Source organism: Zingiber officinale, chromosome 2A, assembly GCF_018446385.1.
Source record: "Zingiber officinale cultivar Zhangliang chromosome 2A, Zo_v1.1, whole genome shotgun sequence".
NCBI lineage: Eukaryota > Viridiplantae > Streptophyta > Magnoliopsida > Zingiberales > Zingiberaceae > Zingiber > Zingiber officinale.
The window spans coordinates 122,515,844-122,543,780 of record NC_055988.1 but is presented as its reverse complement, the minus strand read 5'-3'; the positions used below and the strand labels follow the sequence as shown (position 1 = coordinate 122,543,780).

The following is a 27,937-nucleotide window of genomic DNA, read 5'->3' as shown; positions in this document are numbered from 1 at the left end:
CATGAGCAAGGCCTAGCTAAAATCTAGCATCACAGTGGAGCATCTTGCAACCCGATTAAGTATTGGAGTACATCATATTGTAGGTGTTGTTGAATATTTATTCCCCACACATCCATGAAACCATAAACACGATTTTTGTCATCACCCTTTGTTACCAAATTATATTTTTTTTATATCACAACCCTATTCTACAGTAGTAAATATATATATATATATTGTTAAATCTTTAACTGTATTCTTCTACTAATTTCACTCTTGCTAGAAGTTTGTCCATCGATGTTGATGTTCTTAACCGTTGTTGTCCTTTAAACTCTTCTCTTGAAACTCTTACGACAATATCCCTAAATCCTAAATAGTCTTTTGTAATCTCGCCAAACAACACGAGAATGTATGGTAAGCGGAGGAGGTTCATGATCGTTTATGTTTATAAGACCCGTCAGAGGGATGAACGGAGAGAGAGGGTGAAAGGACGTGCATCCGAATCACAAAATGATTTTCAATTCAAAATATGACTTGGATACTTGGAAAATGATGATTAAGAAGAGGATGTTGTCAGATTAGCAGGAAGGGTAAAAGGAAAATTTTATTTTTTTATCTATACCTTTTGGTATAAATAAAATTACTATATATCTTTTGATAAATACTATATATAAGATACGCTTTTGATAAATTATCGTTTATTTCATTTTCAAAAGTTAAAGGATTCATTTGATAAACAACACGGCCCCAATTCTCCGTTGGTTTAGATCCCTCGTTCCTCGACACATCTTCGTGACCTCGGCCCTTTGCATAGCCGTCGCCGTAGGAGGTAGCACACGGCGTCGCCTACCGGTTTTTCTCCCCTCTTCCTGCTTTCTGCGGATGGCGACGGTTCCTCCCCTTCTTAGTCTCTGTTGACGGCTGACCGGACACGACGCCGACTCCCGGCTTCTCTCCACTATTTTCTCAACTCTAGCTCGGTATTTCCTCTAACTTATGTTCGCTCTTTCCTCATACTCGGAGTTCCGTTTCTGATTTGTGAGATTATTCAAATAGGCTTTTTATCGTCTAGCCTATGATTTTCATTACTTGGAATGAAGAACAAGTTTGTAAAGTGGTTTTGGATAGAGACTTGAAATCGTGTCTTGTAAAAAAATTTCTTCTTGTAGTTGCAGCTTTTCAATTTTTATGCGGGCGAGCGATTTAAATCTGATCTTATAATTACTGCAAAAACGTGTCTGAATGTAATTTTTAACGTGAAACTTTATAAGCAAGTATCATAATATCATGTGTGTTTATTTTTGTTAAATTTTAGGTAGTCACACTTTTTTATAGCTTAATCAATGTCATTTTTCTTGTATTTTGATGAAATTTACTATCTCAACTTGAGTTTTCTTTCCAATGTAATGATTCTTGATAGAAGTTAATTTGTAGCAGAACCATTCTTTTAATGCTCTAAGCATGAGCCTAGCGGCAGAATCTCCATTGCAATCTTCAAGTAGCGGAGAAGACTTTGCTGCTTTTCTTGATTCAGAATTGGACTTAGCTTCCTCCGAGAGTTCTCTTAATGAAGAGAATGATAAGGAAATTGATTTGCAAGAGCAAAGGTATAATTTAAGATTTCTAAGCATACATAATATTTTTTTCTGAATTTCTTTTGCAGCCCTTTTAGGTTTATGCTTCATTTTTGATAACATATACTTTGTTTGTTTGTGAATAACCCAGTTTTTGATATTATTTTGTAACTTAAATCTATAGGTGCATGTTCCTATACCTATCCCATTATTTTACCACATTTGTATATAATTAATTAATAGATATACGAGGATGAACATAATAAGAAATGAGAATATTAGGGAAAAAGTCCACTCATTTAATATGATACCAACATGTACTTAGACGACTAATAAATGGACCAATTAGGTGATGGGAAATTATGACAAATACACACATTAAATGAGGAAGAGGAAGACTAAAGAAGACTTAGTTAACAATAATAAAATAAGATAAAATTTATTTAAATATAGATGATGATAAGTCTAATGGCATAGGAGGATCCATATAGCTGATCTTATCTAGTGGGACAACGTTTGGTTGTTGTTGTATTTGTATGATAATTAATTATTCAGTATCTCCACATGCTGGGCTTCTGGGTTGGCCGTTGCGTGCACTTCCCGATTTATCATGGTGACCGATGGGAAACTTTCGTGGGGCCAGGCCGGTCACCCCAGGGATAGTCAATGAGGCTAACTAGGATTATCATTTTTTCTTCATTCTTGTCTCATCTTGAATGTATAATGTTAACCAGGTAATTGTGTTCTTTTCTGTTGTTGCCAGTTCACTAATGGCTGTTATGTGCTTTTATGTGGAATGACAGGTAGTCATCCTTCTCTACTCAAATCACACAGTTCATGTTTCACTTGAATATACTAATACTTCGTATATTTTATAATCTTATGTTTTTTTCACAGCATGCGATTACTAGTTTTATCTTGTTAAATGCTTTTTGCAGGAGTAAAAGACAAAAATTGGAGGGGTTTGACACTTTAGAAGATCTTGAAACTGAAACATTGGTCAAGCCAATTGAAGAACATATTGGTATCACTAATTAGTTTGATGAGTAAGATAATGTTGTCATTCCCTTACTGATTCTGCTCTATTAAGATAAAAGGTGCAACCACTATCATATGTGCCCAACTGAAAAGAAATTTGGGATTGATAAGTCTTCTGGATTTTCATATATTAAGAAACATGAAAGGCAACAATAGAAAACTTTCAATTATCTATCATTTCACTGAAACACTATCAACAAATGACCTATCCTGTAGGATATCTAGCTATCAACAGTCATCAGTAGCTTTGACACTATTGTTTGCTCGGTACATTGAAAGTTTCAAGTTCAGAAAGAATAGTCTCACGCCGAAGTTTATTATAGTGTGTATTGGAAATATCAAGCTATAAGTGTGAGGTCTCATAATGTGTAGATTTAATTTGTAAGAGCACAAGATGGTCTTTGAAATTTGTTGCTGGTGCATTTGCCACTTGAAAGACACAACATACTTTGATAATTTTGGATTGATCAATTAGCTGTATACAACGAGATTATGTTGATTAGCCACTATCATTTTGCAATGACATGTGTGACATATTTCCAATTAACCAAAATTTTCTTTCGTTTCGTAACCTTCTGTATTGATTTTATTACGGACTGATAGATTATTTTGAAAGCTTGTGATAACTAACTAAGGACTAAGGTTGCATGATCATCATTTGTATCTGTTACACTTGCAGGAACATCTACGGCTGGAAAGTATGTAATCTGCCCTCCACATCCTGGATTCTTCAAAGGATTATGCATCAGATGTGGACAGATAGAAGAAGATGGATCAGGTGTTGCATTTGGTTATATCCATAAGGTAATTTAGTCCATGTTGAGAGGGAACAACTTTTGTGCTTATGCATGCATTGACATCTATTCAATTAAAGAGAAGTATGAGGAATATAATTGAAACTTGTTGCTAACTACTACCCTGAGACAATGTTGCCAACAAGTGTATTAATGGCTTGACTGTACTGTTCATTACTTTTCTAGTTGAAGGAATAAATGCAAAGGCAGAACAGAGAAATAGGCATGCTATTTAAAGGGTTAAATATGCTACTTGTGTAGATGATGTAATGATTTCCCCAATGCAAAGCATTTTCTTTCAAACTAATTTCATTATGTGGTCATTTCAATTTTGAAACATAGTTGTCATATTTTTGCATATTTCAATTCTGAAACAAAAAATGCTGTCAAGATAAAAATAAATGCCCTGATTTTCAAGTGAACAATCATGAAAAAGAATCTCGAGATGTACTTTTTCCCAATCTCTTGAATCTTTCTTACAGTCTTGAATTGTGTTACTATAAAGAAAATGTTTATAGGGCACCACTGAAAAGCACATATTTCAGTTTTGTTATTTCAAATATAATTCTATATTAGATTTTAATCACTTTTTTTATGTCGTGTTGAATTCTTTTGCTTGGCCTTTTTCAGTAGTTTTTTACTTATTTTTTGCTGTTAGAATTTTAATATTGTATTACCATATGACATGTTCCATTTGCAGGATTTAAGGCTAGGCAACGTGGAAATTGAGAGGCTTCGTGGCGCAGATCTAAAGAATTTGTTGCATAAGAAAAAATTGATATTGATCTTAGATTTGGACCATACTTTACTCAACTCTACACGCTTTGCTGATATCACTTCTGACGAAGAATATTTATTTAGACAGATTGATGGCATGAAAGGTATAATATCTCTTGCCAAATCTCTCTGTCTCACCAAGCTTGTTTTATTATCTATCAACTTGAAAATTAGAGGGGCAACAAAAAGGATGCGTTGAGCTTTATTATTATTTTCTTACCTTCAACTAATTTGTGATCTCATGTAAATTCTCATTTATAACTTAATTCTTGTGACACAAGTTTCTGTTCTTAATGATTACCTGTTTTCTAATGCCTGCTGGTAATGATTATGTAGTCTCTGAAATATACAAGAACAATTAACAAACAGAGAGTCATAATTATTTTAATTTTCTATCTGAATCTTATGTCACCATTTTAACTCTATTATGACTATATCACTAGTTGATGACTTAGATGTATCGCAACTGCGGTTAAGATCCATATTCATAGGGTTGACATTCTTTTACAATGGGCATTAGAGCCCAGTGCCACACTTCATATGTTTCTTTCCGGATTAGGACTGACATTGTTGATGTTGGTTTTATAATCTTGAAATATGGACCTGTCAAATGTAGAGGTAACTAATAACTCTAGGGGTGCGTTTGGTTCGGGGTTATTCTTGATAACCTTGGTTATCCATCCAAGGTTATCAACAAAAACCTTGTTTGGTTTAGGTATTCGATGATTCCTAAATAATGTTCCATTCCTGACACGTCAGCAAAAGGGTCATGCAGCCCGGAATCGGAAAACCTCAGAAAACTAAGGTTTTTCTTGATTCCGGGGTTAACGAATTTTTTTTACCAAAAATACCCTCCGATAAGAAAAAACATGAAAAAAAGATAAAAAATATTAAAAAATGTAAAAAAAAAAATAAAAAATGTTTTAAAAAATTTAAAATTTTAAAATATATTTTTTTAAAAAATTAAAAAATATAAATTTTAAAATAAAAAATAAAAATTTTTAAAAAAATTAAAATATTTAAATTTTTTTTTTAAATTTAATTTTTTTAAAAAAATTTAAATTTTTTTTTAAAAAAAATAAAAAATTTTAACATTTTAAAAAAAATTATAAATAAATAAATAATATTAAAAAATGTAAAAAAAAATAAATAATATAAATAATATAAAAATATAAAAACATTAAAAAAATAAAAAAACACATAAAAAAATAAAAAAATATACAGGAAAAAGAAAAGTAAAAAACATTAAAAATAAATAAATAAATAATAATAATAATATTATGTATAGTTGGTTTTGTAATTGAGGGTAATATGGTAAAATATTAAACTAGGGTATTCATTAAAACCTTCAAACAAATAAGTTTTTGTTGCATTACCTAGGTTGAACCAAACAACATTTGGTTATGTTTTATTTCCCATAACCTTGGTTATGTGATTACCTAGTAATCATATAACCAAGATCATACATGATGACTTGAACCAAACACACCCTAGAATATATCCTTGAAGTTTGCTCTTCAAATTCTTATTGCAGTAAGTGTTTCACTGTGTTACCTTCAGTTTTATTAGATGCTTTATTTTACATCTGTTTTTTTTTGTGTGTGCATGCGCTATGTAGATGATCCTGACAGAAGCTTATTCAGATTGGATACTATGCATATGTTGACAAAGTTGAGGCCCTTTGTTCATAATTTTCTGAAAGAAGCAAGTTCTTTCTGTGAGATGTACATTTATACTATGGCAGAGCGTTCTTATGCTATGGAAATAGCCAAGCTTCTTGACCCTGATAAAGTGTACTTTGACTCAAAGGTTATCACTCAATCTGATTGCACTCAGAGACATCAAAAAGGCCTGGATGTGATACTTGGTGCTGAAAGTCTTGTGGTGATTCTTGATGACACAGAAGCTGTAAGTTGTGTAGGTCTCTTTTTTTATTTGAAAGTAATAAATAATCCTATTGTATGATATGGAACCCACGCATCCTATTATATGATATTGCACCCACACACGACACAATTAATTTCATAATTATGATCAGGAATTGTGTAAAGCCGCATGTATATGATGCTTTCCTTACGTTGAAGCTCCTCCAAATGAGACTTGCAACTAAGAAATGCTGGGATTCTCGGCCACCTGCCACATGGTGCTTCCCGATTTATCCTAGGGATTAGTGGGAAACTTCCGTGAGGCCGGACCGGTCACCCCAGGCTCAACGTTACCTAGCCTGGTTAATCATTTTTTTTTCTCTTAAGTTGAATCATAGATGTTAGTTGATGTTCAACTTATTATTAAAGAAATAGAAAGATAGTTGTACGAAAAAAAAAGGAAAATGAAAAAGGGTTTCACCAAAAAACAAAGAAAGTGGAGCCTTGGTTGAGAGCATTGACGTTTTAATCTTATAAGAGAAGATACAGAGAACCTAGTTTACCTCTCATTTTAATCTTTTAAAAGATTTCACTTCACCTTTGCATGCATATTTCATATGTACATAATTTCTAATTTGAGATTAAACAGAGGTGAGGAAAAATATTCTTTCGAAGAAAAATAAACTGTTCAATTTAGCATTGATCTACTAAAATTCTCAACCTTCTCCGAAGTACTCTCCTACAAGGAGGTTGTGGTCTCCTCTTAAGGGGAATGAAGGATATGAAATTTTATGGGACAAAGGTGGGCTCTATCCTCTGTCACTAAGTTGAAACCATTAGGACAACGTAAAATTATACATAATTCAACCATATATATCATCATAATATGATAACTAATAAAAATATCTCATTTGAGACTAAACTATATATTCTAACATTATATTTTCTAAGTTTTTCATGTGATGCAGATTGAATCTTTGACATGGTTCTAGAACATTATTTTATTGTTTAGCTGGAATATTTTATCTGTTGGCTGTTTGTCTTAGGTCTTTATATTTTTTAGATTGCTGAATATCTTACTCGTAGTTGGTTATTAACTATGAACCAGCAGTTTAAAGGTATGCAATAAAGGAGAATTGATAAATAATACTAAAGATCAGAAAAATGATTTAAGAAAATGAAAGGGAAGATTATTTGTTTTCAAAATAGATTGGATGCAAGACATAAATTTGTTGTATCCAGTGTTGCTGGCTTTCTCTAATAGCAGGATGCATTGGTTGTTTGATGAATTTGAAAGAACAATGAATGATTGAATACACAAGAAAACACTGCAGTTTTTTTACAGGAGATATTGTGCAAACTACCATCACCACATGATCTTGTGCTTAGGCAAATCTGATGTGATATCAAGGGATGAAAAACGGTTTAACAAATGATTCATGTGAATTTTTTTAATGTTTTCTTTGTTTAGTGATTGAACTGTAACATGCTCTTTTACTTTTTCCATAGGACAAATGTTAAGTCATATGACATGATATAAATATATCTTATTTTAAATTAGATTAAATTAGTCATATTTGGCCTAATGGACATTTTAAGAAAGTAAAAAAAAACAGCAGGTTGAGCTCATATAATTTACCTTTTTATTTTTCTTGGATTTGGCTTATGCTTAGATGCTTACTGCAGGTCTGGCATAGGCACAAAGACAATCTAATTCAGATGGAGAGATACCATTTCTTTGCTTCTAGTTGTCGTCAATTTGGTTTTAATGCTAAGTCATTGTCTCAACTGATGAAGGATGAAAGAGAATCTGATGGTGCACTTGCGACTGTTCTCAAGATTCTTAAGCGGACTCACCAGATGCTTTTCGATCCAGTGAGTTACACTACCTTCAATTTTAGTTGTGTTACGATTTCCCCTTCCCTTTGTCACTTATTGGTAGCGTATTTCAGGACGTTGCTTCTGATGTGTCAACAAGAGATGTAAGGCCGGTAAGTGTGCAACCTTAAAGAATTCATTTAGTTTCTATCGTGTTTGCCTTCTCCACTCGTATGTGAGTTTTTTATATTCTTTTGCACTTCTAAGTTTTAACCAATTTTGCTATGTTTGACAGTGTTCTATGTGATCCTATATACATGTTGCATCATACCCCTTGTTTGAAATTGCTCCTTTTAACTGAATCATGGCATGGATTTGTCCGCATTGTTCGCTAAGCTGAACATTATCGTATTTGTTTTTCCTTTTTTTGTAGTTGCTTAAAGGTATACGGCAAGAAATATTACAAGGGTGCAGAATAGTTTTTAGTCGAGTATTTCCATCAAAGTCGCCGGCCCAGGATCATCCAATCTGGAAGATGGCGGAAAGATTAGGAGCTACATGCTATACAGAAGTCGACCCATCGGTGACGCACGTCATCTCGACAGATACAGGTACCCAAAAGGCACATTGGGCAGCACAAAAAAAGAAGTTCTTGGTTAGTCCACACTGGATCGAAGCATCAAACTTCCTGTGGCAACGTCAGAAGGAAGAAGATTTCCCGATTAGCAATCCACGAAGCCGCAACAGTTGATTTCACCGCGAAGGCTTCACAAACTGTTTGATGAAGGATCTGTTCTGTTGGTCTGCTTGAATCAGTTTTACCCATCTATATTTGTTGTGGATACTTCAACTAACTACTACAAGCTAATACACCATCTCATTGTATGAGCATTTTTAGTTGCCAAACCATTTATATCAATGGTAGTACATTGAGCTGTTTTATCTCTGTTCATTTAGTATTCGCATGGTACTTGTAAAATTTGCTGTTCAGTCAGCAACAAATTTAAACCTCGGAAGAAATATATATATATATTTTTCTCATAATCCACGTATCCAAATTCTTACCTATCCTATTAATCTTTTAGGTAGACGGTCTTTTCTTATTTGCTCTTAAGATATATCCGGAAGTATTCTTAATAATTTGCCTAGTAATCAATCTTCACCGTCAAAAATTGACTATAAAATCTGCTCTTGTCCCTGTTGGATTTCGAATTGTTCTGGTTTGCGAATAAAAATTAAATAAATAAATTTGAATATTAATGAGTTTGGTTTAATTATTAGTGAATAACGTTTACGAATGGGAATAATTTATGCTTATATATATTTATTAATTTATATAATTGTCAAAAGGTATACCAACAACCATAAGACGTCTCAAGGTCTCAAAAAGTTTAAAAGGCGTATCTTTTATTTTTTTTTTCCGTTTTACCCTTCTGTAATATCACCGTCTCAACTCTTTTAGAGGTCTATTTTTTTTAAAAAAAATAAATATTAATTTTCTAATATATATATATATATATATATATATATATATATATTCAAATTTTTGAGATGTAAAATTACTAATAAAATTATATATTCAAGTTTTTGATAATAATTTTTAAATTAATAAATAATAATTTATTTAATCTTTAAACAGTATACAAACTTTGTTGATAGTAGCTGAAATTTAATTTTTAATAAAATTTAATATCAAGTTTATTTAATTATGAATTTATTATTTTTTTTAAAAAATATTTAATTCTCAAACTAAATCTAAATAATCCCTATCAAAAAACACCTCATATTTTAAAAAGTGTTGATTTTGATATTCAAAAAACTAACATATTATTTTACCCAATGAATCAAAATATGCTACTTTTTATTTTTATCAACGAGTAAAGAACTTTGAAAGTGAAAAAAACACCCTTAGCATCATTAAAAAAAAATAAAATAAGACAATGATATAGAATATTCAATTTGTCATCTAAATATATATCTATGATTTAATCTCAACTATAATGTATTTATAAAAAAAATTTCTTCAAATGGAATACACAATCAAAGGATATTGGACTGTCCATGTATTTTTCAATTTATTCTGATAATTAATAAAAAAATTTTATAGGATCAAATTAATCTACCCAAAACTAGTCATTAAAAAAATCATACGGCTCCTAAGCAAATGGTACACTGGCAGAGTATATTCTTAATTTTTCAAATTTTTAAGGTGAATCTTAACTCGAATTAACGGATTTATATCTCTTAATTATGGTTGACCTAAGCTGTGGTGTTGATGCAAGCGTGAATACAAAATAGAGAGCAGAAAAACAAAAACAAAGAGAGATCAGAGAGAAAAAGAATACCGAAGAGCGTTTTTAAGACATCGAAAAGAAAGAATCGACGCAGTTTAAAAAATATATATACAATTTTAAAAATCAATAAATAAAATTAAAATTATTTAAAATAAATATTTTTTAAAAATTAATCTAATATTAAAATGAATATTTTTTCCTAAAATAAATATAAATAATATAAAAATATATAAAAAAAAACGTTTACCGTTTTTATGATACCTAGGCATAGGCCATTATTATAGTCTTGCCTTGAGCTAGTCAAGTCATCAACCTCACGATTTAATGACATTTTATTTCAGCACTACCATGAGTTTTATTTTTTAGAACCATATTCTAATTAATTCTTTAATATATTTTAATATTTTTGAAAAAATTAAAATAAATAATGAGCTATAACATTAAATATTTTATAGTATTAAAAATTTATGGAATCTAAAATAGGTCAAATCAAATGTATTTTGGTCAAAATTTATTGATAAATCTAGATTGACATTTTAAATTTTATAAATTTATAAAATTACAAGAGTCTAATGATATATTTTATTACTTATTTTGATGTTTTCGGAAAAGTTAAAATATTATTAGAAGAATCAATTTAAATGTGATCTTGACCTTAGGGAAATTAGGCCTATAATGATATTAAAAGATAATGTAATTAAGTTATGATGTTAATTTTTAAAAATTAGTATTATCATAGTTATGCATATGTAAAAGGAAGAAGAAAGAGAATAGAGGTCGTATGTACAAGTGCCGAGTAACAAAAAGTGCTAACGAAAAGTGGAAAAAAAAAATCAGATTTTATAGAACGGTAAAAAATGTACCTTAGGTATTTTCAAAGTTTGGAATATAAAATATATATATAATTATAGAAAAAATTAAAACAAATTATAAGAATAACAACTTTTGAGCTCGATTAAAAATTTGAACAATGAGTTCGATAAAAAAAAACTAATAAAAAATTTGTTGGATAAATAAATAAATTTGAATCCAGACATCTGGAATTTTAAAAGCTGCAGTTTTTAACTTTATTGCAACGCTAGAAAAATTAAACTGCGGCATTGAACCTTTTTGTTTCTGAATCAATCGCCTCAAATCCCAAGCTCCAGCTTTTCCCTTCCTTCCTTCGATCGATCAAAATAAATCAATATATATAATCAAAATAGGGGAGTGGTTGAGTAGAAAGAGCTAGAAATCGACGAACAGATTAGAAGAGTATATTGCTACAACTAGAGACTCCTCATTTAATCAAACCGATCGAGCTGTTCTTTCGTAGCAATGGATGATGATCACTTGGAAGGCGGAGGAGGGAGGCCGAGGCAACTGCTGCACTTGCGCTCCACCCAGCCCTCGACGTCGCGCTCACCGCCCCTGCCTCGCCCGGCGCACGCCCGGGCGAACACCCCGGCGATCACCGCCGCCATCGTGATCAGCGCCAGCACCACCGCCAGCGTCTCCAAGGAGTGCCAAGTCGACGGCGACCTCATCCCGCATGGCGGCGGCGGGGGCAGAGCCTGACCTGCCGCCACCGGCCTCGACGTGGACGAGGAACCGTCCTGCAAACTGCCCGATGCCGCCGCCCACACCCACAACATGGCGCACTGCTTCAATTTCAACGAAGGAGAAGAAGCAAAAGAGAGGAGGAAGAGGAGGAGAGTACTCTTGTTCTTGGCCAAGGAAGTGGATGTCGTAATTTTTTCAGGTGACCGTTGTTGCTTTAATTTGACATATCTTTTTTCTTAAATTGAAAAAAAAAACATTCGGTCGATTGGTTGGATTCGGAAGTAGACGCTTTATTTATGTTTCTTGTTGTCGTTTTGCATGGAAGCAGAGCAGCGTGGTGCTGCTGCAGCTGCTGCTGCGGCGTTTGAAACAACAGAGCAGAGCAGCGAAGAAATTAAATTAAAGCCTCCCTCCCACTCTTCGTCTCCTCGATCGATGTCGTCTCGTGACCAGATCGACGGTGTGGGGTCCTCTTGCGCCGTCCCATCGTGCTTGTCCTCTCCATCTTTAAAATACATAGAGGAGGCGATTTATGTAATATTAAATTAAATATTAAAATATCAGTAAAATAAAAAAAAATTAATTATAATTTTAATTTTACATGTAATTTTTAATCATAAAAAATTTTATTTCTATTTTTTTATGTAAAATTTTATTTACTTTAATTCTTTCATATAAATATTATTATCTAATTATTCATAAAATTATTTATATAAAAAATCTAAAAATAAATATAATTCTTCTTAAAATCAGTACTCTATATTAGAATCAAGTATATTTTCTATTAAATTGAGCATGATTTTTTTCTATTTTAATATAATCCCTCCTAAATTTAACACTATTTAAAAAAAAATTAGTATATTTTTTTATCCAATTAAGTATCATTTAAAGAAGATCTTGTATATTTTCAATCCAATTGAGGTGGAAAAAGAATCGAGCTCAATTTGATAGAAAATATACTAAAATAAGTATAATTCCTCTTAAAGTCAGCACTTTATATTAGAATCGAGTATATTTTCTATTAAAATTGTTCCTCATATTTTTATGTACAAATAGTCTAAAAATGAGTATAATTTCTGTTAAATTCAACACTTTAAACTAATATCGAATATATTTTCTATTAAATTGAGCACACCTTTTTTCCTACTTAATATAATTTTTCCTAAATTCAACGTCATTTGAAGAAAATCTAGTATATTTTTTATCCAATTGAGTACCATTTAAAAAAATCTAGTATATTTTTCATCCAATTAAGGTGGAAAAATAATCATGCTCAATTTGATAGAAAATATATTAGATTCTAGTTTAATATACTAGATTTAGGAGGAACTATACTCATTTTTAGACTTTTTATACTTAAAATATCAAGGACAATTAGGTAAATATATTTAATTAGGGAATGAAAATAAAGATTTTTTTCAATGAGAACTATATGTAAAATTTTATTTACCAATAAGGGCTGCTTGTAAATTTTTCAATGTAAATAATCATAAAATCTATTAAATATATTTTTTCCATCTTGTTACGAAGAACTTTTTTAATAAGTTTCATAGTTAAAAATACTCCTTTTATTATTATCATAGAAATGGAAAAAGTTAAAACAAGACGAATCAACCTACTAATTAAATAAATATATTAGATTAAGTATATAAGTAAATGATAAATTATAATTATCAAATATTGTAACCAATGAATTATTTTCCTAAAATTTACAACAATAAAGTTTTTAGGCCATAAATCTAAATTTGGAAATTGATATACATCATCTTTAAATATCATCATAACTAATAATCATAACTAAATATTCAACATAATTTTAAAATTATCATATTTTACCTCAAAGTTATACAATTTCAGAATTTACAATAATAAATCAACCAATAAATAATATTAGCTTGATACATGAGTTGAAAATCAAACTAAATCAAATGGAAAAAAATTTCTCTCAAGGCAACCCATAAATCGAGCAATACAAGTTGAAATCAATCTTTAAAACTTTCAAAATCACATCTAAATTGATCAAGTAAAATTTCTAATAATCGACTGTATGAAAAAAAACTCAAACTAGGGATCTAGAATCAAGTTGAAAAATCCTCAAAAAATGAAGCAAAATCTATTTAGGTCATAATAAAGTGGTTTTGCTAAAATTATTGTTGAAAACTCGAAGAAAGGCGAAGGTGATTATTGGTGCGAGAAGCATCCGACGATCGAACCTAAGTTTTGATAATGGCAAAGGGTTCAAAGTTAAGTTATCTTGGTATCTAACAATGTTCATTGAGCTTGCAGGAAAGTTCTAAGTTATCTTATGCAAAAGTCCTAGTAGATTCTAGATAGGTGAAAAATCCCTAGAAGGTGGTAACCCTAGGTGGCGTATAGTCCTAGCTGCGGTTAGGCAAGTGGAAAACCCTAGGGGGTGGTAACCCTAGGTCCTAAGGGGCGGTAACCCTAGGCTGAGGAAAACCCTAGGGGGTGGTAACCCTAGGTTATAGGAAGTCGTAACCCTAGGCAAAAAGTCCAGTCGGTCTGGAGGATCGATCTGGCAACAGGTAAACTCTTCTGAGAGGAGTAGGTGAGGACGCGTTCCCCGAAGAGGGAACAGTAGACATCAGTTCGACCTAGGATTTTCAGAGAAAATCGGAAGTCAGAAACGGACAGTCCGAAAGCTGTCAAAGCTTTTTATTATATATTATTTCCTATGTGCTAACTCTGTTTTGTAGGAGACTAACATTTTGTGCAGGGTTAGATTCGACCTTTATCGGTCGACCGAACCTTTGGATCGGTCGACCAAACCTTTGGATCGGTCAACCGAACCTCAGTACTACAAACCGAGTTCGATCGAGGGATCGGTTGACCGAACTTGGGGATCAGTTAACCGAACCAAGGATAAGCCGTGACCTGGTCGAACCGGGTGGATCGGATCAGATTGACCAGCGAGGTCAGTGGGAGCGATCGACTGAATGGCAGGATCAATCGACTAAACGAAGACTTATTCAGGCGGTAGAAGCATGTGGACGAGAAGCTGGACATGTTCAGAGGGTTCAATTGACCGAACACCTGGATCGGTCGACCGATCATAGTTGGGTCAAAGACTGATCCTGAGATCAGTGGATCTGGATCAAGTCTACCTCGGCTATAAAAGGAGGTCGACTAGTAGCTTCAAATACAACAATTGTCGAGATCAAGAATGCTTCAACAACGCTCAACTGTTGCTCCGACAATCGACGACTTACTCATCCTTATATTGTCGGTATACTCTGTTTAATCTTGTAATTGTAATTGCATACTTGTAAAGAATTTCCAAACTTATAGTGATTGCCTAATGTAAGTGATCAACGATCGCGGGCCTTGGAGTAGGAGTCGTCACAGGCTTCGAACCAAGTAAATCTCTGTGTTTGCTTTGTCTTGTTTACTTTTCGCTGTGTTACTTTGAGTTTTTCGAAACGAACAAAATAGCCACGAGCGCTATTCACCCCCCCTCTAGTGCTTTCAATTCAACAATTGGTATCAGAGTGGGGTCGCTTCGAATTGGTGAAACCACCGTTCAAGCAATTTCTTTTTCTCTCTTCGTGGTAATTTTTAATTTTTCGGAGTCAATCGGAATCGGTAAAATTGTCGTCTTCCGAATTTTTTTTTTGATCGAATTCTTTTGTTTCTCAAAGTAAGTGCAACACTACTCGAGCTCATTTTTTTATTATTATCCTGCACTACTAATCCAAGACCAAGTCTTGGAACAAGTTTTCTTATTTTTTTTCTATCGTGCTAGATTTTTAAATGACCCACCAAGAAGGCTTCACCACGGCTCACCCGCCTCTCTTCTCTGGCAAAGATTTTGGTTACTAGAAAGGGTGAATGAAATACTACCTCCAAACCCAACTCGAGATGTGGATGATCATTAAAATTAGCATATCACTCCCACTTGACGGCACTAGAAAACCAGTATCTTGTGAGAACTGGGACGCAAGTCTGATGAAGAAGGTTGAGGCCAACACTAAAGCTACATGCAGTCTACAATGTGGTTTAATAAAGGAGGAGCTAAACCGAGTAGGCTCATTCTCAAGTGCAAAAGAACTATCGGAGAAGCTGATCGAGCTCCACGAGTGAACTTCCGACACGAAAGTAAGTAAAAGAGATCTAATTTTGAATAAATTATATAACATAAAATTACAGGATGGTGAATCAGCAAGTTAATTGCACGCACACATCCAAGACTTCCTCAATGGCCTCCACGCAATTGAATAGAAGGTGGAGAATTGAGACGTAATAAGGTACGCACTAAACGCTTTTCCGAGGAATACATTGTGGGCATCAATGGTGGGCGCCAACAAAGTATCTACGGATTTGTCGTTAATTAAATTAGATGAACTATTTTCAGAATTTGAGTTACATGAGCAGACTAATACACCTATGGCCGAGAAAGGTATTGCCTTGATTGCAGGTACGAGCAGAACACGAGAAGCAAGAGTAAAGCGTAGAACCGAACCTGAGTCTGAAGAAGAATCGGATTCAGAAGACGAGGGCGACGAGATAACAACCGAACTCATCACCCTAGTACGAAAACTCTACAAAAAGAAGAAGGGATTCACCAAGAAGAACATCAAAAAGGTAATTCAATCTAAGACAGTGCAAGCAAGCCCAAAAATAAAGACCGGGGTAACCTACTATGGTTGCAACAAGAAGGGACACATCAAAGCCAATTGTGCTAATCAAAAGGAAATAAAGAAGCAAAGGAAGAAGAAAACACTACAGGTGACGTGGGATGAGTCTTCCTCTGAAGATTCTGACAAAGAGCTCGAGCAGAGGAGTTTCCTCACGCTTATAGCCCAGGAACAAGTCGACGAATAAAAAACCGAGAGCAAGTCAGAAACAGAGTCTGGGAGAATCCGTGGATCCGTATCCGTTTCTGAAGGACCTAACCCCACTGTAAGTACTTCTTAGATAACTAAACTACATAACTTAGTTAATTATCTTATGCATAAGTTAGCTAAATCCAACGTTTGGGTCAAGTCACTCCAAAAGGAGCTAACACTCCTTAAGGAGGAGATTAAACTAAGTTCTTTGACTGAGCCAGTTCAAAATGGAAGTTCAACTCAAGTCCAACAACTTGAGGAAGAAAATTTCAATTTTAAAACTCAAGTTAAAGAACTTAAGGACATGTTGGAACGGTTTACCTTGGGTTACAAGAATCTAGATCTGATTTTTGAAAAACAAATATCCGTATACAACAGATCCGAACTTGGATTTAAGGCTAAACAAAAATACAAGTCGTACTTATCACTTGTAAATAGAACTAATAGAAAAATAGTCCAAGCATGGGTCCCCAAGTCGAACTTGATTAATCAAGTTGGACTTGGTCAATATTGGATCCCTAAGGATCATATCCATTACCTTGATAAACCTTATCGAGGCTATGATCCAGGGAGAGCCAATAAAAAGACCATCTTCATCGATAAATAAATTTGTTTGATGCTTTTTTTTTTCTGCTTTATTATACATGCTTAGACTAGGCTAGATAAGGACCTAGGCGTGATTTACACTTAATTAGTTAGACCTAGGGGTTTCAAAAAGAAAGTTAAATATCTAATTTCTTTGAAAGGCTTGGTCTAGAAGTGGTGGATGATCTCATATCCAAGAAGGCCTAGTGCCTCGCCACAGCCTGGAAGTCAATATTTGAAATGAATATTTAATTGATTGATTGTAAAATTTGAGTTTAAATCAAATGTAAATCAATCCTTAGATGATAATCTAAATCAAAGATAAAATTAACTATCTCACAAAAACCTATAAGGTTCCCTGATTGATAATTTAGAAGAGGGTGAGATGGACTTAGGTAAAATATAGAATTAATTAATTATTTAATAAATTCTAATAAATCTAATTTAATCTATTTTAATAAATCTAAATTTAATAAATTTGAATTTAATAAATCTAATTTAATTAATCATTTAATAATTCTTAATTAATCTATAAATTTTAATTAATCACTCGATAAATCTTAATTAACAAATCAATATATCTTAATAAATCTAATAATTAATTATCTAAATTAATAAATTTAATTAATCTAAATTGATAAATCTACTTAATCAATTAATAAATCTCAATAATTGATAAATCTTATTAAAACTAATCAATCTAACCCATTCACAACTTAACTTAATAAATCTAATTAACTTAATAATTCAAAACCATCTCACAATCACCTATAGAAATAACATGTTTGATAATTTAGACTGGATGAGATGGAATATTAAGGAGCTTATTTCAATCAAACTATTTTTTGATTCGTCAAAATGAATAAAATCAAATACTTTATGTGTAGGAACATAAATGTTTGGATCAATGGATGTTAGATAGTGGATGCTCCAGGCACATGATTGGAGACAAATTGAAATTCACTAAGCTACAACTCAAGAACTTAGGATTAGTTGCGTTTGGCAATGACAGAAAACTTAAGGTAATCGGAACAAGTAATATCGAACTGAGTTTTGATTTTATTTTCGAAAACTACTATTGATTGATAAATTGAATTCTAACTTACTTAGCATCAGCCAGTTATGTGACTCTGGGTACTTAGTCACATTCTCAAAATCTAAATGTTTAATTAAAAATGTTAAAAATTCTGAAATTATACTTAACGGAATTAGAAAACAAAACATCTATACAATTGACCTACCAATGTCCTCACTAAAGTGTCTATTGACACAACAAGAGGAAACTAAGTTGTGACACAGAAGACTGGGCCACACTCATACCAGACTCATCTAAAAAATGAGTCAAAATGGCTTAATTAGAGGTTTACCCAAATTAAAATTTATAGAAAATATAATTTGTAATGCTTGTCAACAGGGCAAACAAACCAAGTCAACCCACAAGTTAACCAACTTAAATAGAACTAACTCGATACTTGAGCTCTTACACTTAGACCTGTTTGATTCACATGGAGCCAAGTCACTAAGCAAAAACCAATATTGCTTAGTTATAATTGATGACTGCTCAAGATTTACTTGGGTAAAATTTCTAAAAACTAAAGATGAAGCCATTGAAATCTTTCATAATTTTTGCAAGTTAATAGAAAATGAAAAGGATACTAAAATTAAAAGAATTAGAAGTAATCATGGAGGGAAATTTAAAAATCATAAATTTATTGAATTCTGTGAAATTAATGGATACAAACATGAGTACTCATGCCCTATAACCCCCCAACAAAATGGTCTAGTAGAACGGAAATAGGAATCTACTTAGTAGAATAGAGCTTATTCCTGGGTAAGGGTGACATTGTACTTAACTATGTTGAGTCCAAGTCAAACATGACAGACATTTTCACAAAACCCTTACCTGAACTTGAGTTCAGTGCACTTAGAAGACAAATAAGAATATGCTTAGTAGAATAAAGCTTATTTTTAAAAAATATTCCTCTTTATTTTTAAAACAACTTGATTTTAAAACTCTAGGAAAAATATTTTCAAAATTCCTATTTTATTAGTTTTTTTTTAAAAAATTGGACTTAGCCTAGGTATTTACCCCCTAGAAAGCATGTTCTCCTAGGTCTCAGCCAGAGCATCTCATAAGCACATTAGGATTACCTTGTTTATGTATGAAAAATACTTAGAATGATGTGAGATGCATAGGGTACTTCCTGAACTTTAGAATACTTATATCTGTGCATCAACATAAGTCTGGACAATAAATACCAAATTTAAATTAATCAAATTAAGTTATCCGTGATTAGTCAAACTAACTGGAACACTTACTTAATTTGACTAACCAAGTGAAAGCTACTACCTCATGGTAAATAGTTAGTAGCTAACGGTTAGACATTTGTTTAAAAGTAGATGTTTATACAACAACAACAACAACAACAACCAAGCCTTTTCCCACTAAGTGGGGTCGGCTGTATGAATCCTTTTACGCCATTGAGCTCTATCTCCTATTATATCATCATCTATATTTAAATAAATTTTATCTTGTTTTATTATTGCTAACCAAGTCTTTTTTGGTCTTCCTCTTCCTCGTTTTATATGCATGTTTATCATAGTTTCACATCGCCTAACTGGAGCATTTATTGGTCGTCTAAGTACATGTCCGTACCATCTTAAACGTGTCTCTCTGAGTTTTTCCTCAATAGATGCAACTCCTACTTTCTCTCTAATGCTCTCATTTCTTATTTTGTCCATCTTCGTATGTCTACACATCCACCTTAACATCCTCATCTCTGCAACTCTCATCTTCTGCTCATATGCTCGAGTCATAGCCCAACATTCAGCTCCATATAACATAGCAGTTCTAACTACGATTTTATAGAACTTATCTTTAAGTTTAAGAGGTACTTTACGGTCACATAAAACACTCGACACTCTCCTCCATTTCACCCATCCTGCTTGTATTTTATGTAAGACATCTCTCTCAATCCCTCCATCATTTTGTAAAAATGATCCTAAATATTTAAATCTCTCGGTTCCGGGCAACTCGTCCTCTCTTATCTTAACAATTGTTTCATTACTTCTAATATTACTAAACTTAAATTCCATATATTCTGTCTTTAATCTACTAAGCTTAAAACCTTTTCCTTCTAGTGTTTCCCTCCAAGATTCTAGCTTAGCATTTACTCCTTCACGTGTCTCATCTACCAAAATAATATCATCTGCAAACAACATGCACCACGGTACTGTGTCTTGAATGTGTGCAATGAGTTTGTCCATAATTAGTGTAAAAAGATAGGGACTTAGGGCTGATCCTTGATGTAACCCTATCTTTATTGGAAATGCTTCTCACCTGAAGTCTTTACTCTGGTCGTTACATCCTCATACATATCCTTAATTAGTTCAATATATGTTACGCTAACACCTCTCTTTTCTAAAATTCTCCATATAATTTCTCTTGGGACTCTATCATATGCCTTTTCTAAGTCAATGAATACCATGTGTAGATCTTGTCTTTGCTCTCGATATTTTTCAATTAATTGTCTAAGAAGATGTATAGCTTCTATTGTCGACCTTCCAGGCATGAACCCAAATTGATTTTCTGTCACTATGGTCTCCTTCCTTAATCTTTTTTCTATTACTTTTTCCCAAAGTTTCATAGTATGACTCATTAGTTTAATACCCCTATAGTTTGCACAATTTTGTACGTCTCCCTTATTCTTATATAAGGGAACTAGAGTACTTATCCTCCATTGATCAGGCATTTTTTTCGTTTTCAATATCATGTTAAATAATTTTGTAAGCCATTTAATACCTTGTTTCCCTAAGCACTTCCATACCTCTATCGGAATATAAAAAGTAGATGTTTATGCTTGAAAATAAATTGTTACTCATGCTTGGACTTTAGGACTTTAAAACTTAAAAAGTTTTTTTGCATTAATTGAGGGGAAGTGAAAGAGGAAGTTTAAAATTATTTTTGAAAAGACAAAAACCAAGTAAACTAACTAAGTTTCCTTTTTGTTGGTGCAATATCCCTCAGGTCAAGGGTGACCTGGTTAACCAAGCTGAGTCTTGGTTAGGGTTTAGATGTTTGACAATAAGATATTGATTGAAGAAGAGTCAAGTAGGTCAAGGGAGTGACTGGATACTTGACTGGAAAGTCCTAGTGAGTGAAGCTAGGCAGAAGGAAATCCTGGTGAATGAAGCCAGGCGAAAGTCCTAGTGAGTGAAGCTAGGCAGAAGGAAATCCTGGTGAGTGAAGCCAGGTGAAAGTCCTAGTGAGTGAAGCTAGGCAGATGGAAAGTCCTAGTGAGTGAAGCTAGGCAGATGGAAAACCCTAGTGAGTGAAGCTAGGTGAAAGTCCTGGTGAGTGAAGCCAGGCAAGGAAGGAAATCCAGATGGATCAAGGATGATCGGACATCTGGTGTTGGGAAGTTCAAGTAGGTCAAAGGATTGACTGGATACTTGGCAAGGAAGGAAGTCCAGATGGGTCAAGGTTGACCAGACATCTGGTGGAAGTCCAAGTAGGTCAATGGAGTGACCGGATACTTGGCACGACGAGTAAAAGTCCAAGTGGGTCAAAGGGATTGACCGGACACTTGGTGGGGAGTCTGGCAGGTCAGGGAGTGACCGATGCGAGGCATGATGTACCAACAGTCAAGGTTGACCGGATGTTGGTTAGAGGTTTGGGACTTGGTTTTGGGCAAAATCCAAGCCTTTGGATCGATCCGTGGATCGATCAGCATTGGATCGATCGGTGATCGATCCGACTTCTGCAAATCAGAAGCTCGGATCGATCCGTGGATCGATCCAGGTCGCTACGGATCGGGATCAGGATCACCCGGCGTAGCAGTCCGGATCGATCCGTGGATCGATCGGCAGCTAGTTGGGAAGCTTAGATTCGATCCGTAGATAAGCCTCCGATCGATTGGAACATTCGAATCGATCGGGATCCGACCGTTGCGTCGGGTAAAGCCGCAGGCGAGCGTGGTCTTCGGCATCTCTTACGAGCTCTTCTCAGATTCATTCCGGCTCCTCCAGCTCTCTACAAGCACGTGATCGCCGGTTCTTGAAGGTTCTTGGAGGCTTTCAAGTCAAGAGGCGGATCTATTGCAAGAGGAAGAAGTTAGGTTAGGGTTTTCCGCACATCTTGTAAGCTTTTGCTTAACTTGTATTTCCTTTCTTCTTCTTGTATTGAGAGTGTTGTAGGGCTTCTCCGCCTTTGGTAGTTACCATAAAGGAGTGTTATTCATAGTGGAGGGTGTGTGCGTTGGTGTGGATCCTTGGATTAGTCACCTCTTGTGAGGTGGATACCAAGTAAAATCCTAGTGTTAGCGTTTTGTGTTTGTTTCTGTATTTTCCGCTGCACATCCAAGAAGAAACAAGCAACGCCAAGCAACAAAGCGCACCGAGCGAACGCGACAAGCTATTCACCCCCCCTACTGGTCCTAACAAGTGGTATCAGAGCGAGGCCGCTCTTCACCGGAATCATCGCCGGAAGGGTCAAGCATATCAAGAAAAGCTAGAGGGTGAAGAAGTTGGAGCAAATTCTTCAAGTTCAAGACTTTATCAAGCTCAACTTCAAGATGCAATTCCAAGATGGGCTTGGATTTGACACAAGGGTGGCTCCACCATACACTTCTACGAGTTTCGATTCTTGGAAATCAAGAATCGAAAATTTTCTTATGATGGAGATAGAGCAATGGTTTGCTCTAATGGAAGGCTTCAAGGCTCCAAGAAATTCAAAGGGCAAAGTTCTAAAGAAAAGCAAATGGAGCCCTGAGCAAGCCCAAAGGTGCGAGGCAAATGACAAAGTGACCAAGCTTTTGGTCAATTTATTGCCAAGCACCATCCTTTGCAAAATTGGAGAGTTTGAAGATGCAAAGGAGCTATGGAGCAAATTGGCCAAGCTTCATGAAGAGATCCCCTCCACTGTACAAGATCATGAAGAATCCAGAGAGGGTGACTCTTTGGAGCAAGACCAAGAGGAGGATTCTGAGGTTGAGAAATGCTCAACCTCCGAAGAAGAGGAAATCCAAGAAGCTTCATCCTCAAGGGAATGCAACGAAGGGAACAAGGAGGGAGCATACTCCTTGTTTCATATTCAAGATGATGAAGCCTCCACCTCTAGGATTGAGGGGGAGCAATCCTTGGTGACACCGGATCAAGAAGAAGGAGAAGCTTCTACATCCGGGTCAAGAGAAGAAGAGGAGGAAGAAGCTTCTATCTCCACAAGTCAAGAAAAATCAAATGGAGGAGAATCAAGGTCCGATCAAGAGGAAGCTTCTATCTCCGGATCCAAAGAAAAAGATGTCACCCCTACAAGCAAAGGTATAAATATTTCAATTAATAATAAATATCATATTATATGCTTTGAATGTAGGGAACATGGGCACTACAAGAGCAAGTGCCCTAAATTAGCCAAGAAGAAGGGCCAAGTGGCACAAAAGGGCAAGGTGAAGCCCAAGGAGACCATCCCCAACACAAAGAAGAGCAAGGAGCATATTATATGCTTCTCTTGCAATAAAAAGGGGCATTATCGTAGTCAATGCCCCAAGGGGAAGAAGAGGGTCAAGGCTCAAGGAGGCACTAAACAAGGGGGAGCCTCCAAGGTAAAAAGGAAGGTAACTTTTATTGAGCCTATTCCCTTGCATTATGGTAAAAAGCATGATAACTCTAATTTTTATCATTTTAATGCTATTTACCATAAAAATAGAGAGCATGGTAAAATTAAGGAAAATCATGTGGCCCTACATGCTAAGACTATCACTCCTAGGGTTAGGAATGTAGGTAAAAGTCTAGGCAATAACTCTAAGGATTTTAGATACAAGCCGAGAAACCAAAATACTCATGGACTTAATGAAAAACCAAATTCTAAGGATTTAATGATAGAAAATCAAGTCTTGAGATCAAGACTTGATAAAATGGAAAAGACCCTAAAAAGGATGGAAAATATCCTAAAAGGGCAAAATGATCAAAACCTAGGGCTAGGAAAGTCAAAGCCATCAAATAGCCATAGAGGTTTGGGATACAAACCAAAGGCTAAGAAGGATGTGCCTAGTTATCATAGGGTTCCATATAGTTATGGAACAAACCCTAGGTTTAATGGTCAAGTCAAGAATACTAGGGAAGTCATCCCTAAGAGTATTTCTGCAACCAAAGTGACTAAGACTTCTAAGAAGTCTAAGAAAGTCACTAACAAGGTCACAAGGGAGGCTATCCCTAGGGTTGACCTAGAAAATGTGACCAAGGCTTCTAAGAAGCCCAACAAGGTCACTAGGAAGGTATTTAGGGAAGTTATCCCTAGTGAGTACCTAGAGCATCCAAGGAGCACCAATAGGTGTTGGGTTCCTAGGAGCATCTTCTCTACCCCATAAATGGGTAGAGAGTGTCAACTCCAATTAGAAGGGTAGTTAACCCAACTTTGAGGAAATTGACACTCAAGGAGCATTTTCAAGGTTTGGTTAACCTTTGAAAATGAAATGGAACTATTATTTACTCCTTGAAAGAGTAAAATGTGCCTAGTGGTGAAAATTTGATTTTAATCTTAAAAGGCACATATTGGGAAATTCATAAGAGCTACCAAGTTGGGATTTTGGTATGTTCTTAGGAAATTTAAGGCAATCCGGGCCTTAACTTTAAAGTGCTACTCTTGTGGAAAAATGGAATATGCCAACATTTGAGGATAAGCTTAATTTCAATTAGCATAAATTAATCAAGAGAATTAGAAATGCCCATTTAGGTTTTGGCACTCTCTTGAAGCACTTTGGGCAATCTAGGGTTTAAGTTTTAGGATTAGCTAAGATTAACGATACTTAGATAGGTAATCTAGGTATATTTTATTTATGCTAAACCTTGCCATGATTGTTTGCTCATAATATGCCATGACATCATATTTTATCTTATTTGTATTTTGCATTCATGACTTATCATGAAAATACAAAAATACCATGTCATGCCATACATACATCATGTAGTTATAGGAATCTTTCTTTTGAAAGCTATTTTATTTTGATGTATGCCATAACATTATCATGCATTATGTTTATTTCCTTAAAAATTAAGGACATATGGCATTAGTTAAACAAGTGGCATCTGTTTACAACAAGTGGAATAAACAAGTGACATTTGTTTAACAAGTAAATCAACAAGTAACATCCTTTGTGGATGTCTACCTCTCAAAATGCCTAGATAGATATGCATGATCCCTAGAATAGGGCAAAACCAAAATTTTACATCTCACAAAGACCTATAAGATGACTTGTATGTGTTTCAGTGCACATTAGATACAAGTGAGATGTTAGGATGATGAACAAAACTCAAGATGTTGATTTAGTGCATTCTTTTGAGTTTTAAGTTCATCAAAACACATAGTTATGTGTTTTCCCATCATTGGGAAAGCTAATGTACAAGTCATGTGCATTATGCTCAAGGAACATGATGGGATATTGGTTTTGAAAATATTTTTAAAATGTTTTTGGAAAACTTTGGTGAAGGCTATCTTTTGATAGTAATCACTATTGAATAGTTAGACACAAACTTGAAGAAAACGCTAAAGTTTTTGCAAGTTTTCAAGTTTGTGTCAATCTTTGAAAATATAAAGTATTTTCATAGAAAGCTATTTTTCCATGATTAAGTATGCCCTAAATAATGTCTACACGAAATTTCATGATTTTTGGATTTTTGTAGAATTTTCTAGGGGTTTCTGAAGTTGACTGAAATGGAATTTCAGCAACTATCAGAACTCCGATCGATCCATGGATCGATTGGAGTTCCTGAATCGATCCGTGGATCGATTCAGAAGGTAAATCTCGCGAGCAGAAGCTCGCTGGATCGATCAGTGGATCGATCCACACATACTGAATCGATCAGTGGATCGATTCGGTTGGTTCAATCGATTGGATCCCAACTCCAATCGATCCAAGTTGCTGATTTTGGCTGGGAAGGCCTGACTTCAGCATCTTTGAACCATGGTTAGTCTATGTAACCATTCCAAACCCTTAAAATACATTTGTATACATAAAAAGGGTGTTTTCGTGTTGAAAACAAGGATGGAATGGTTAAGGAAGACTTCATTGAAGTTTAGGTTGAGGTTTGTTTCAAATTTTAAACATTTGAACCTCAAAACTTCTAAATCTGGGTTTCCTAAAGGTTTAGGGATTCCAAGTCATTGTTGGTGCAATGACAGAAGTTACCACCATGTCTTTAGGGGGAGGGACTCTTTAAAGGCATGAAAATTATTTTTCATGAACCTTGGAAGGTGGTTAACCTTCTTTATTGAAAATGCTCAAGGTTGGGTATTTATCAACATTGAGGGAGAAGTTTAAGGATAATGAAGGGTATGGGACCTTCAATATTGAGTTGATCACAATGAGTGAAATTGTGATCACGATGAGCAACTCTTCAGGGGGAGAGTCTTCAACAAATGGATTTGTTGAAGTGTGCCCAAAATTGGAGCATAGGTTGATGTGTGTCCAAAGACGGGTTGATGTGTTTTATTAGTAGGGGGTTGATGTGTGCCAATAGGGGGAGAATGAAAGGAAGTAAGTTAGGTTTTCATTACCTAGAGGGAGTTTGCCCTCTTAGGGGGAGAATGAAAAGCTTAATTTATGGGTTCATTACCTAGTGGCATGAAGAAGGAGGCTATAGGATTAGCCTAACTTACATGTGGGATTGTAAGTGTTATTGTGGTATTGTCAAACATCAAAAGGGGAGATTGTTGGTGCAATATCCCCGGTCAAGGTTGACTGGTTAACCAAGCCGAGTCTTGGTTAGGGTTTAGATGTTTGACAATAAGATATTGATTGAAGAAGAGTCAAGTAGGTCAAGGGTGATCGGTTGATGCGGAAAGTCCTAGTGAGTGAAGCTAGGCGAAGGAAATCCTGGTGAAGCCAAGCGAAAGTCCTAGTGAGTGAAGCTAGGCGTAGGAAATCACGGTGAGTGAAGCCGGTGAAAGTCCTAGTGAGTGAAGCTAGGCGGATGGAAAGTCCTAGTGAGTGAAGCTAGGCGGATGGAAAACCCTAGTGAGCGAAGCTGGGTGAAAGTCCCGGTGAGTGAAGCCAGGCAGGAAGGAAATCCGGATGGATCAAGGATGATCGGACATCCGGTGTTGGGAAGTCCAAGTAGGTCAAAGTTGATTTGGATACTTGGCAAGGAAGGAAGTCCAGATGGGTCAAGGTTGACCGACATTCGTGGAAGTCAAGTAGGTCAATGGAGTGACCGGATACTGCACGACGAGTAAAAGTCCAAGTGGGTCAAAGAGATTGACCGGACACTTGGTGGGGAGTCTGGCAGTCAAGGGAGTGACCAGATGCGAGGCATGATGTACCAACAGTCAAGGTTGACCGGATGTTGGTTAGAGGTTTGGGACTTGGTTTTGGGCAAAATAGGTCGGATCGATCCGTGGATCGATCCATGATGGATCGATCGATGGATCGATCCAGTTCTTCCCAATCGAACCACGGATCGATCCGTGGATCGATCCGGAGGTCCCGATCGATCAGTGGATCGAACGATCGATTGGAATAGCCGGATCGATCCGTGGATCGATCGGCCGCTCGCGCGCGATAGGCGCTCGATCGATCCGTGGATCGATCCAGCCTCCCGATCGATTCGGAACATTCGAATCGATCGGGATCCGACGCTGCGTCGGGTTTAAAGCCGCAGCGAGCGTGGTCTTCGGCATCTCTTTACGAGCTCTTACCAGATTCATTCCAGCTCCTCCACCGCTCTCTACAAGCACGTGATCGCCAGTTCTTGAAGGTTCTTGGAGGCTTTCCAAGTCAAGAGGCGGATCTATTGCAAGAGGAAGAAGTTAGGGTTAGGGTTTTTACTGCA

The 27,937-nt window shown here is 35.2% G+C and overlaps 2 protein-coding genes across 6 annotated transcripts; one reads left to right on the top strand and one right to left on the bottom strand.

Moving 5' to 3' along the window:
• Positions 1-739: 739 nt before the first annotated feature.
• LOC122042149 (RNA polymerase II C-terminal domain phosphatase-like 4) lies at positions 740-8,806 on the top strand. 5 transcript variants are annotated; one of them, XM_042602120.1, is made up of 9 exons: positions 740-959; positions 1,417-1,586; positions 2,492-2,577; positions 3,271-3,395; positions 4,086-4,266; positions 5,781-6,070; positions 7,714-7,902; positions 7,980-8,018; positions 8,279-8,806. In XM_042602120.1, exons 2-9 carry the CDS (start codon positions 1,441-1,443, stop codon positions 8,594-8,596), a joined length of 1,374 nt encoding a protein of 457 aa, XP_042458054.1. In that variant the 5' UTR covers positions 740-959; positions 1,417-1,440; the 3' UTR covers positions 8,597-8,806. The 5 variants fall into 5 exon arrangements, with proteins under 5 accessions (XP_042458054.1, XP_042458055.1, XP_042458056.1 ...); XM_042602121.1 differs by having other exon boundaries at positions 1,414-1,586; XM_042602122.1 differs by lacking the exon at positions 740-959 and adding an exon at positions 2,317-2,356 and having other exon boundaries at positions 1,447-1,586.
• Positions 8,807-11,310: 2,504 nt separating this feature from the next.
• LOC122039969 lies at positions 11,311-11,908 on the bottom strand. Its single transcript, XM_042599372.1, has one exon. It carries the CDS (start codon positions 11,771-11,773, stop codon positions 11,468-11,470), a length of 306 nt encoding a protein of 101 aa, XP_042455306.1. The 5' UTR covers positions 11,774-11,908; the 3' UTR covers positions 11,311-11,467.
• Between the last annotated feature and the right edge of the window lie 16,029 nt (positions 11,909-27,937).